Source organism: Anarhichas minor, unplaced genomic scaffold (assembly GCF_050575085.1).
Source record: "Anarhichas minor isolate MPS153535 unplaced genomic scaffold, ASM5057508v1 ptg000089l, whole genome shotgun sequence".
Taxonomy (NCBI): Eukaryota; Metazoa; Chordata; class Actinopteri; order Perciformes; family Anarhichadidae; genus Anarhichas; species Anarhichas minor.
In genome coordinates, this window is record NW_027466535.1 from 386,225 (window position 1) to 400,000 (window position 13,776).

Sequence of the window (13,776 nt, forward strand, 5' to 3'; positions counted from 1 at the left end):
GTTCTCTCGTGCTTACTGTATATGTTCATTTAAAAACACGACAATATGTGTTTTGATATTGTCACGATCCTTTAATGAGACGATCGCGAGCGTGTGTGTGTGTGTGTGTGTGTGTGTGTGAGAGACAGGAGGGACCGACGGTTCCGGACCGGGCGTGTCACCCGGTGGGGGGAGCGGCAGCAGCAGCAGAGAGAGAAGAGATGCCACACAAACAGCTGTTCACCACTCGCTGCCCGGTTCTTGTGTTAAAAATGTCGCTTAATAATATATATTTTTTAAATGCGTTAACGCACGATAATATAATTGTCGGCGTTAATGAATGAATGCGTTAACGCGATAATAACGTGTTAACTTGCCCAGCACTCATTTTAAACTAACAAAGAGACTCCATTGATTGTCATATGAGGTCATGACTCTTCATATAAAGTAAAGAAGTGATCCGACAGTTTGAAGAGTCCGTCTGAAGCAGCAGGAAGTGAAACTCTCATAGAGACATGTTTCTGATCAATAATTCTGTTTGACAAGAAAACAAGGTGAGGCGTCCAACATAAAAGCTGATGAGTGTTGTGTTCAATGTCAGCCTCTACAATGAGAACAGGAATCAGAATTTAGAGCTTTTTAACCTCTAGTTGACAGAACAATGAAACAGTGACAGACAGAAACGTGCTGCATTATATCATCAATGAGGGTAAGTTCTATTTCTCTGTGTGTGTATATACAGTATACTGTGTGTGTGTGTGTGTGTGTGTGTGTGTGTGTGTGTGTGTGTGTTTGCGCACGTGCTCAAGTCATCATATCAATATTTTATTATATTAACTACAAGAATGTTAATTATCAGAGATGAAGGGCTTCTGCTTGTTTTTGTGTCATAAATACAAACACATACACATTGACATGTATGGACACACCAGTGGCGGGCCGTGCATTTTATACCTAGGCCTTCACTGTTGTCCTGCAGCTGAAATACCACCTTATAACCACATGATGGCGCCACAGATATTATCAGTTTCTAAGGCTGTAACTATGTACGTATTAAATGTACGTAACGTTCGGTACTAGACTTGCAATACGTTTGAATAGTACTAGAGCATCTGGAAAATGCAGAAGCTTATATTCAGGAAAATATAATGTTTTCTGCGCTCATGGAGGACAGTGGATCTCATTGAAATGTGATTGGTTAAAAGCTCTACTTAAAACAAGCTGCACTGGAAGCAGAGCAACTGAGGAAGACAGTAGCTGTGCAATGAGAAAATAAGATAATGGGAAAATATTTATATAAATTATAATACATGTAGTGTATTTAAGAACAATTATAAAATTATAAAATAGATATAGCTTTGTGATTCTGTTTAGGCCAGCAGAGAAGGCCTTGCAGGCCCTGACGGCCCACCACTGGGACACACACAGTATACTGTATGTACACACACAGTAGCTAGCTTATACCCAATCAGAGCAGAGGCTCAGAGTTAATATTAAATATTTATATTTCAGTCTTATATTTTCATCACATGTTCTGTGTCAGAACACACACACACAGACACACACACACCGCTGTGAGCTACTTCTCCCTCTCAGTGGTCTGAACTATTGAATATTGATGTTGGCTGTTTATAACAGTGTTCTAATGAGATCACAGAACAATGAAGATAATTATCTCAGTATTGATTATTTTATTAAACTTTCTGTTTGTGCTTCTTTTCTCTCTTAGCTGGAGGTTGTTTTTTAGACCACAGGCTGGAGGAGTTCTTTCTTCTTCTTTTAAATATTATTTCCCAGCTGGTAAGAGCCTCACTTGAAGAGGCGAGATCAGAGCTATTCCACATATTTCCTGTCATTTATTTCTAGGGCAGCAAAGCAGGACGGCTCTTACCAAGGAAAGCAGTGGGATTATAATTGATCATAATTACACATTATTTACGGGTTACCTGTATTCTGAGGAGAAGCCCCGCTTTTAACTTATTGTTGATATGGAACTATGATTAATAAGAACATTTAAAAATAGCTCTTTATTTATGATCATATAATAATTCTGTGTGTGAAGGAGGCAGACTCAATGTTACCGTTAAACAAGCAGCTCAACAGAAAGAGAGGTTTCTCTCTAGTAGTCTAGGAGTATAGTATATTGAGTATTGTGTATTGAGTATGGAGTATAGTATATTGAGTATTGTGTATTGTGTATTGAGTATGGAGTATAGTATATTGAGTATTGAGTATGGAGTATAGTATATTGAGTATTGTGTATTGAGTATGGAGTATAATATATTGAGTATTGAGTATGGAGTATAGTATATTGAGTATGGAGTATAGTATATTGAGTATTGTGTATTGAGTATGGAGTATAGTATATTGTGTATTGAGTATGGAGTATAGTATATTGTGTATTGAGTATGGAGTATGGAGTATAGTATATTGAGTATTGTGTATGGAGTATGGAGTATAGTATATTGAGTATGGAGTATAGTATATTGAGTATTGTGTATTGAATATGGAGTATTGTGTATTGAGTATGGAGTATAGTATATTGAGTATGGAGTATAGTATATTGAGTATTGTGTATTGAGTATGGAGTATAGTATATTGAGTATTGAGTATGGAGTATAGTATATTGAGTATGGAGTATAGTATATTGAGTATTGTGTATTGAGTATGGAGTATAGTATATTGAGTATTGTGTATTGAGTATGGAGTATAGTATATTGAGTATGGAGTATAGTATATTGAGTATTGTGTATTGAGTATGGAGTATAGTATATTGAGTATTGTGTATTGAGTATGGAGTATAGTATATTGAGTATTGAGTATGGAGTATAGTATATTGAGTATGGAGTATAGTATATTGAGTATTGTGTATTGAGTATGGAGTATGGTATATTGAGTATGGAGTATAGTATATTGAGTATTGTGTATTGAGTATGGAGTATAGTATATTGAGTATTGTGTATTGAGTATGGAGTATAGTATATTGAGTATTGTGTATTGAGTATGGAGTATAGTATATTGAGTATTGTGTATTGAGTATGGAGTATAGTATATTGAGTATTGTGTATTGAGTATGGAGTATAGTATATTGAGTATTGTGTATTGAGTATGGAGTATAATATATTGAGTATTGTGTATTGAGTATGGAGTATAGTATATTGAGTATTGTGTATTGAGTATGGAGTATAGTATATTGAGTATGGAGTATAGTATATTGAGTATTGTGTATTGACTATGGAGTATAGTATATTGAGTATTGAGTATGGAGTATAGTATATTGAGTATGGAGTATAGTATATTGAGTATGAAGTATAGTATATTGAGTCTTGTGTATTGAGTATGGAGTATAGTATATTGAGTATTGAGTATGGAGTATAGTATATTGAGTATTGAGTATGGAGTATAGTATATTGAGTATATTATATTGAGTATGGAGTATAGTATATTGAGTATTGAGTATGGAGTATAGTATATTGAGTATATTATATTGAGTATGGAGTATAGTATATTGAGTATTGTGTATTGAGTATGGAGTATAATATATTGAGTATTGAGTATGGAGTATATTATATTGAGTATGGAGTATAGTATATTGAGTATTGTGTATTGAGTATGGAGTATAGTATATTGAGTATTGTGTATTGAGTATGGAGTATAGTATATTGAGTATTGTGTATTGAGTATGGAGTATAGTATATTGAGTATTGTGTATTGAGTATGGAGTATTGTGTATTGAATATGGAGTAGAGTATATTGTGTATTGAGTGTGGAGTATGGAGTATAGTATATTGAGTATTGGGAGTATAGTATATTGAGTATGGACTATAGTATATTGAGTATGAAGTATAGTATATTGAGTATTGAGTATGGAGTATAGTATATTGAGTATTGAGTATGGAGTATAATATATTGAGTATTGTGTATTGAGTATGGAGTATATTATATTGAGTATGGAGTATAGTATATTGAGTATTGTGTATTGAGTATGGAGTATAATATATTGAGTATTGAGTATGGAGTATATTATATTGAGTATGGAGTATAGTATATTGAGTATTGTGTATTGAGTATGGAGTATAATATATTGAGTATTGAGTATGGAGTATATTATATTGAGTATGGAGTATAGTATATTGAGTATTGTGTATTGAGTATGGAGTATAGTATATTAAGTATTGTGTATTGAGTATGGAGTATTGTGTATTGAATATGGAGTAGAGTATATTGTGTATTGAGTGTGGAGTATGGAGTATAGTATATTGAGTATTGGGAGTATAGTATATTGAGTATGGACTATAGTATATCGAATCAGAGTCAGAAACTGTTTATTGCCAATGTATGTTGCACATACAAGGGATTTGTCATGGCTGGTGGTGAATAACATTAAACAATCAACACAGTGCAAGAAATAGAAACATATTAAAATTTACAATAGAATATAATAGAACATAAAATAAAGTGCACAACAAACAGATAACTAATATAAACAAGTATGATGAAGTGTAATGTAAAAGTGTCAAGTGTGTTTAAATAAAGAAACAGAAGGGATGTGCAGGGGAGTGACCGGTAGGAGATTGTCCTGGGGATGAAACTGTTGACTGTTGTGGCGTGAGGTCTTGGTCCTGATGGAGGTCTTGGTCCTGATGGACCTCAGCCTCCTGCCAGATGGAAGGGGCTCCAACAGTTCATGACCAGGGTGAGAGGGGTCGTGTGACAAAGTGGGTGAGAACACACCATTTGTCCCATATTACATTCATCTATAAATCTGACCATGCTTGTCAATTGTTTGTTTACCATACCCACCATGTGTTCCAGAGGCTAAAGGGGGAGGCACCCAACCATTTCCTCTATTTATACACTGGATGATGTCATCCGTGATGTCATTGGGTCAGACCAAGTATGGGGGGGAGGGAAGTAGAGTATGTACAGGTAGATTTGTAGGTTGGTTATGAACTGTTTTACATTGTTATTAGTGTAGAGCAAAGTGTAAACCATATACAATTGTTGGCTACCTAAAGGGGTGCTGTAAGTTATAGGTTTTGTCTGTTAACTAGTGAGTCAGTAATTGGTGTCACCTGCACTCATGGTAGGAACTATATCCTGCTGATAGGAGGCTCTACATAAGGAGACGACTTTGGGTACTTCTCGAGTCTCTTAATTGTCGTTTCCTCGCTCCTCGCTTGAACCGGAAGTTGTTTCTGCGCCGCCATATTGATGGCCGTCCCAAAGCTCTAATGTAGCTCGGAGGAGCGAGGATGGAGGAGGGACCTCAGAGGAGCCATGAGCGAGGAACCACGAGAACAGACTTCCAGGAAGTATTTTAACGGCCGACACGCCCCCTCATTGTTCATCAGTCATGTGATTGGACGCTGCAGCCGATCGGACTGACTGACTGAGTTTAACACCAGAGTGAAGACAGGTCACAGAATAAACTCTAGTTTATATTTGATTAGGTTTATGATTCACCGTCTGGTTTAAATAAATGTTCATTGTAGTCTGAACAACAAAAGGACCACAAACAACTTTCTACATTTATTAGAAAGATTTGTGTTTTCATGATCTGATATTTCCCTCAATAACTTTATTATGGAAACAATTAAAGTCAGAGAGAGCTGAGAGACTAAACACTTTTTACATCATTCCTGAGTGTTTGATGAGTTTTATCATTTAAGAGAAACAATAATCATATTCTGGGTTATTTAATAATGACGTCACAGTCACAATTTCAAAACGTACAGATGCAAATAATTCATAAATAAGACAATCGCATTCCGCCGGTAGAAATGGATCCTGTGCTTATAAACAGAACACAGGACACAGTCTGTTAACAGACTACAGAGAGAAACACCTCTACAGTGGTGATTACTGTGTCTTTATTAGTTATTAGTGTTATTAGTTACTGTTATTAAGTACAGTGATCATGTGAACAGACACTAACTTATCAAAAGTCTCTCCAGCTGTTAAAGCCGACTGACAGCTGATCACAGCTGGATCAGCTGATCCTCCGTCATCAGAAACAGACGTCGCTTCACGTGACGCAACTGAGGAAAAGACGTCTCATGTCTCCTAAAACATATTTCCTCGTTCCTCTCTCCTCGCATGGTTTCCTCCATGCATCCCTGGTGGGAGGGACTAAGACGCAAGGAAAGGACGCAAGTGAGGGAAACGGGGATGCAGTTAAGAGACTTGAGAAGTACCCTTTGACTGAACGAGGAAGAAAGGAAGATCAGTGTGTAGCTGTGTGCACGTGATTATGTTACTTTAGGATGAGTTGAGTTTTATTCAGTTAAGCTAAGTTAAACGTTTGTTTTGTTTTGTTTCTATATATGTTTGGTTACACGTGCAGCAGGGTACTTTTATAAATATAACACCTTTTTGATATCGGAACAAAATCTCTCGTGTCTGCCTCCTACCACTTCAGAAGCCACTCCGGTCAGGCTTCACCACAGGTCGGCTACAATCTTTCTTGTTCACTTCAGGGTCCTTGAAGTGAACAAGTCTTGGAGGAACGGCAGATTGCAGCCAATCACCCTCTCAGCAGAGCGAATGATGCACTGCAGCCTGCCCTTGTCCTTGGCAGTGGCTGCAGCGTACCAGACCGTGATGGAGGAGCAGAGGATGGACTCAATGATGGCTGTGTAGAAGTGCACCATCATTGACTTTGGCAGGTTGAACGTCTTCAGCTGCCTTGAGTATATTGTATTGACTATAGTGTATAGTATATTGAGTATGGAGTATAGTGTACAGAGTACTGAGTACCTTGAGTGCACTACATGACTTTACAGTGTTCCAGTTATGAAGGATTTTCTTTGGTTCACAGGTTTAAACTGACACATGTGCTTTGAGGAGATGACAGCAGAAAGCATGAAGTGATGTCATGAATAGAGCGATGACGTTGTCCCATTTCAGAGGCTTCAAAACACATTAAAAGGGTTGTGTGTCAAAGCATATGTGTAATTAGAGAAGCACAGAGCTGCAGGCGAGCAGAGAAGGCTAATGTGGTGGAAAATGTATTTTATTCAGGCCATGAAATAACGATGAGACTCTGAGACTTAATCATGTTGACATGTGACGCTTTCTCTTCATCTCTCTGTTCACGTTTCCTCTCTTCTGCTCTCTGATGAACTCTGTCTGTCGCTCACTTCATGCTCATAACTTCATTACTATAATACTGTGAACAATTGAAAAAGCAGCTTATTAAAAGCTTATTGAAGTGATTAGAGATGTGCTTTAGAAACATGTACTCGCTTGTAGAATTAAATCACAAATATGGAGAATAACAGAAGCTGTGAAGACTTTCATTGCATCAAAGCCCATCTTTAGTGGTTTTAATCAGCCGTTTAATGGAGTCACACTCTTTCATTTGTTTTTATTAGTGCTACTGGAATCTGAACTTCCTCTAATTGCCACACAGGAAACCATGCATGCTGGACATGATGTGTGTGTGTTGTGCACTACATGAACAATCAGCTGATCTCATGAGTTTGGTCTCTTTAGTTGAGATATTGAGACACTATGGATCCTCACAGCTCATGGTGGTCCAACACAACTATGTATTATTGCAGCTTGTATCTGACAGCTGTCTGTGTGATTCAGTGTAGATGAAGGGCTGTTAGTGGACGGACCACCCTGTTATAAAAAGTCACAGGTTCGACTCCACCTCGATACAGGAAGCTGAATGTGTTCAGTGAATCATGTGTAACGTTTGCATGTTCCTCTCTCTGCTCAGGCGGCTGCACCTTTGAGGAGTCCTACAGCAGCTGTGGCTACAGCGTTTCTCTGGGAACCAACGGATTCACCTGGGAACAGGTCAACTCCTGGGAGAAACCCACCATGGACCCCGCCCTGCCCACCGGTAGGACCATGTGTTTTTATATGACGTCATCTCTGTTCATGACCGTTGGTCGAGAGAATCCAGCTGAATGAACTGTTTAATGACTCTACTCTCAGCAGTATTAATATAATATATAGTTTGTATTATAAACATTCTTAGGACACCATAAAGCTGGAAAAATATGAATCCACTTCCAATCCAAATTCATTTTTTGTTTGTATGTGCTGCATGAAGTTTAATGCATTACGCATTAAGAGGCCGGTTGTTTTTCAGGATGTTTCTTTGTGCTCCAGAAACAAGAGAAAAGCGACTTGATGTGTTTCTTTGTGACGGTGAAGAAGAACATTGAGTCGGTTGGTGGAAACGGTTCTGAGGTGTCTTTAGTCTTTTTAAGCTCGGTTTAGATTTTACAGCAGATATTGATGAACATGAATCTGTGCATATTAAGTTCTTTATTTTGGACCAGTTTCATCCGAACAAACGATTTCACTCACATGTTGGTCTCTTTGTTGTGTAAGTTTGACATCCATCAGAGAAGCTTGACATGTGACATCTCTCTCTCCGCCTGTCACACCGAACTGATGATACCAACGAGTCACGTGACAAAATAAGTCACATTGACTTTTCGTGTCATGTGGGACGTGAACAGCCGTCTCCTTTGGAGGGACGTCCAGTGTTTGTTCGTGGACTTCTTCTCTCTTCACACCACGTCGGCCCCTCTGAGCGTCTCATAAAGACACGGATGTGTTGACGTCACATTAGTTTAAATGTGTTGACGTCACATTAGTTTAAAGCTCAGTGAGTTTCTTTCTCTCTTTCTCTCTGATTATCATCATGTCTTTCTCACCCTAATGACCCTAAACCCCTCCCCCCTCTCTCTCAGTCACGTATTATCAGTCATGTCAATGATTGCTCTCATCCATCATCATCATCATCATCATCATCATCATCATCATCATCATCACTGTCTTTGACACATCTGTCAGCCTCCACTCACCCACTGAGATCTGGTTGTGAAGCTCTGAAGCTCTGACAGTCTGTCTCCATATCTGTCTCATGTCTGTCTCCATATCGGTCTCATGTCTGTCTCCATATCTGTCTCATGTCAGTCTCCATATCTGTCTCATGTCTGTCTCCATATCTGTCTCATGTCAGTCTCCATATCTGTCTCATGTCTGTCTCCATATCTGTCTCATGTCAGTCTCCATATCTGTCTCATGTCAGTCTCCATATATGTCTCATGTCTGTCTCCATATCTGTCTCATGTCTGTCTCCATATCTGTCTCATGTCTGTCTCCATATCTGTCTCATGTCTGTCTCCATATCGGTCTCATGTCTGTCTCCATATCGGTCTCCTGTCAGTCTCCATATCTGTCTCATGTCTGTCTCCATATCTGTCTCATGTCTGTCTCCATATCGGTCTCATGTCAGTCTCCATATCTGTCTCATGTCTGTCTCCATATCTGTCTCATGTCAGTCTCCATATCTGTCTCATGTCAGTCTCCATATCTGTCTCATGTCAGTCTCCATATCTGTCTCATGTCTGTCTCCATATCTGTCTCATGTCTGTCTCCATATCGGTCTCATGTCAGTCTCCATATCTGTCTCATGTCTGTCTCCATATCTGTCTCATGTCTGTCTCCATATCGGTCTCATGTCAGTCTCCATATCTGTCTCATGTCTGTCTCCATATCTGTCTCATGTCAGTCTCCATATCTGTCTCATGTCTGTCTCCATATCTGTCTCATGTCAGTCTCCATATCTGTCTCATGTCAGTCATCCGTCTGATCTTCGGGTGGCTGTCGGGGGCGATAGCCATCACTTCCTGTTGCCCTCCTCAGATAGACAACCTATCGACTGAGTGCTCTGGATCTGATGAGACAGGAACAAATAGTCTGTCTCTGGTCTTTAGTCTTTGTTTCATGATGTTGAGTCAGCTGATGGACTCATACTGGACCAGAACCATGTTGAATCCATAAAAAGACATTCGTGTCCAAAGAGCTGCAGCTCTCCTGGAGAAACCAGCTGTTTCTTTATACTCATACAGAGCAAAGAAGACATGAAGTTCTAAAACTAGTCAAAGCTCAGTTTGAATCTTTTTAAGGCTCAGTTTAAATCATTTTGAGACTCAGTTTAAATCTCTTTGAGGCTCAGTTTAAATCTCTCTAAGGCTCAGTTTAAATATCTTTCAGGCTCAGTTAAAATTTCTTTAATGCTCAGTTTAAATCTCGTTAAGGCTCAGTTTAAATCTCTTTAAGGCTCAGTTTAAATCTCTTTAATGCTCAGTTTAAATCTCTCTAAGGCTCAGTTTAAATCTCTTTAAGGCTCAGTTTAAATCTCGTTAAGGCTCAGTTTAAATCTCTTTAAGGCTCAGTTTAAATCTCTTTAATGCTCAGTTTAAATCTCTCTAAGGCTCAGTTTAAATCTCTCTAAGGCTCAGTTTAAATCTCGTTAAGGCTCAGTTTAAATCTCTTTAAGGCTCAGTTTAAATCTCTCTAAGGCTCAGTTTAAATCTCTTTAAGGCTCAGTTTAAATCTCGTTAAGGCTCAGTTTAAATCTCTTTAAGGCTCAGTTTAAATCTCTTTAATGCTCAGTTTAAATCTCTCTAAGGCTCAGTTTAAATCTCTTTAATGCTCAGTTTAAATCTCTCTAAGGCTCAGTTTAAATCTCTTTAAGGCTCAGTTTAAATCTCTTTAAGGCTCAGACTCCCTCGTGGTTTCTATCCATATTATTATTCAAAGCTCTCTAATCCACCGGTTTGACTTCATTTATTTATGTTTTGTCTGTTTGCCTCCATTATCGACACAGTTATTATCATATCATCTTCTTTCTCGCTTCACCTCCATAATATCGACAGAATGTTCCTTGACAGCTTAGATGTGATGAGATCGGATCGTCTTTAGTCCATATAGTCCTGACAGTTTATAGATTGCTTCTTCCTCCATCGTCTCTGTATCGACATGGATCACCTCCACATAGACATAATAAGCTTACACATAATATCTATGAATTATGGGACATACATTTCTAAATATGAACTAATATTCCACACACACACTCTTCTCTCTCATTACCTTCAGGCTGCAGGCTGAGCGAGACAAACTCACACCAGCAGCAAACATCAAAGCAGCTGATGTTCTGAGCTCCCGTCAACACGACATGAAACATGATCAGAGAAGGGGGGGGGGGGGGGGGGACAGAGAGATGGAGCGGATGTTCGATAGAAATGTATTAATACATTAAAAAACACCATCTGTGTACTTGAGCATCCTCAGGTTGTGAAACATAATCAAAGACCTGTTTGAAACAAAGTGTGTGTGTGTGTGTGTGTTTGTGTTCATGCAGATTGACACACTGTGAAATAGAAGGACAGACAGCGTGTCCATGCACTCATAAAGAGAGTCTGAACTATGTAATGGAGAAACTGAACGAGAAAATCTCCTTCATGATGACAGAAATGACGAAGAGGAAATGAGGAAGACAAACTGAGAAAAAGAGGAAAACGAGTCAATTAAAAAAGAGACGGACGTGTCCGTAGAGACGGACGAGTCCGTAGAGACGGGACGTGTCCGTAGTGACGGACGTGTCCGTAGAGACGGGACGAGTCCGTAGAGACGGGACGAGTCCGTAGAGACGGACGTGTCCGTAGAGACGGGACGTGTCCGTAGAGACGGGACGAGTCCGTAGAGACGGGACGAGTCCGTAGAGACGGGACGAGTCCGTAGTGACGGACGTGTCCGTAGAGACGGGACGTGTCCGTAGAGACGGGACGAGTCCGTAGAGACGGGACGAGTCCGTAGAGACGGGACGAGTCCGTAGTGACGGACGTGTCCGTAGAGACGGGACGTGTCCGTAGAGACGGGACGAGTCCGTAGTGACGGACGTGTCCGTAGAGACGGGACGAGTCCGTAGAGACGGGACGAGTCCGTAGTGACGGACGTGTCCGTAGAGACGGGACGTGTCCGTAGAGACGGGACGAGTCCGTAGAGACGGGACGTGTCCGTAGAGACGGGACGAGACACACATGGAGTCTGAAGAATGCAGACGGAGTGAACGTGAGACATTGAAGACTGAGAGACAGACGTGGAACTGAATCAAAGAAACGACGGAGACGGAGGACATTCATCGATATCATCATGGTGCATGAACGTCTCATAACTGACTCCAGGTCTGTGGACGCTCTGGATTCATGAATCTTTTCTCCAAACGGAACCAAATCTCTCTGAGCTGCATTTGTAGTGTTCGTTCAGAGCAGCTTTGATGTTTTCTGGCTCAGTTTGTTATAACGACTAAAGTTTCTGTTGTGAAGCAGAAAGAATCCACTGCTGGCTTCTACGTTACAGAATAAAAGTAAATAAAACAGAATCCTGAAGCCTTCACGGTGCTCAGAGACGTTCTATCTTCTTCTGTTCCTGCTGTAACTGAAAGAGCAGAGATGAAAGGACACACGGGTTCACGGTGGAGTCTTCTTATGTCTCTGGATGTGTCTCAGGTTCTCCTGTTGTCCTCAAGCTCTTCGTCATCTATGTTTATGTTCAGAACCTCTCTTTGTAGTCCTCATAAGGACATGTTGGTGTTCCTCTGTGGTTGCAACAGTGACAGTGGATGAAGATTTAATGACCCCTGAAGGGAAGTTGAGTCATTGCAGCAGCTGAGAGGAGAAAGCAGAAAGGAAGAAAAGGAGTGTGTTAAAGGTATGAGCCGGAGATAAACAGCTCCTCACTGACAGCTCTATGAATGAAACATTCCTCTATTGCTTCCTCACAGAACAGAAACACTCTGGTCTTACAAGTGAATATTCTAATATTGTATTAATATTCTAGCTTTAATACCTCCAGACAGCATTCCCCTCTACGAACATGTGATGACACAGAATCCACTGGAGACTCTTTTCTAATTCAGCGTTTGCAGGTTTGACAGAGTTTGACAGATAAATGCAGCGTGTTTTTCCTCCTCCTCGAGGTGTTAGGTGATTTTAGAGAAAGCTAGTCAGAGCTAACAATGCTAGTGGTGTGTGTGTGTGTGTGTTGATGTTTGCACTGACTGACAGTCCAGGAGCTGAACCATGTTTCAGAAAGCATCACGGCTCTTCACTCTTTCTTTGATGACTTCCATTCTTTCATTTTCCTCTCCCTCCCTCCCTCACTCTCTCTCTCCCTCTCTCTCTCCCTCTCTCCTCTCTCCCTCCCTCTCCTCCCTCACTCCTCCCCCTCCCTCCCTCCCACCCTCTCCCTCTCACCTCTCCCTCACTCCCCTCTCCCTCTCCCTCTCTCCACTCCCTCTCTCCCTCTCCCACTCTCTCTCTCTCTCACCCTCACCACACCCTCCCTCACTCCACTCTCCCTCCCACTCTCTCTCCACCCACTCTCCCACTCTCCCTCCCTCCCTCTCACCACCCTCTCTCACTCTCCCTCTCTCTCCCCCACTCTCCCTCCCTCACACCCTCTCTCATCTCTCTCTCTCTCTCTCTCTCCCTCCCTCTCTCTCTCCCTCCCTCTCTCCTCCTCCCTCCCTCTCTCACCCTCCACTCCCCACACCCACTCTCTCACTCCCTCCCACACTCTCTCCCTCTCTCACCCACCACCCTCACCCTCCCCACCCTCACTCTCTCTCCCACACCTCCCTCCCTCCTCCCTCTCTCCCACCCTCCACCTCTCTCCCTCCCACTCTCCCACCCTCCCTCACTCACCCTCACTCCCACCCTCCATCCCTCTCTCCCTCTCTCCCTCCCCTCTCCCTCCACCCTCTCACCCTCAATCCCACCCTCCCTCTCTCACCCTCACTCTCCCTCCCTCTCTCACTCCCTCTCACCTCCACCCACTCACCCTCCCTCCCTCTCTCCCTCCCTCACCCACCCACCCACACTCTCCCTCACTCCCACCCACCCTCCCTCACTCCCTCCCTCCCTCCCTCCCACTCTCCCTCCCTCACACCACCCTCACTCTCCCTCCACCCACTCACAC

At 41.3% G+C, this 13,776-nt stretch overlaps 1 protein-coding gene across 1 annotated transcript in view; it reads left to right on the forward strand.

The window, feature by feature from the left end:
- ptprt (protein tyrosine phosphatase receptor type T) overlaps positions 1-13,776 on the forward strand; it is a 321,896-nt gene that overhangs the window by 52,362 nt on the left and 255,758 nt on the right. Inside the window, exon 2 of the mRNA XM_076082072.1 lies at positions 7,709-7,834. Coding sequence (XP_075938187.1) covers positions 7,709-7,834 — 126 coding nt within the window. The remainder of the gene's footprint in view (positions 1-7,708; positions 7,835-13,776) is intronic.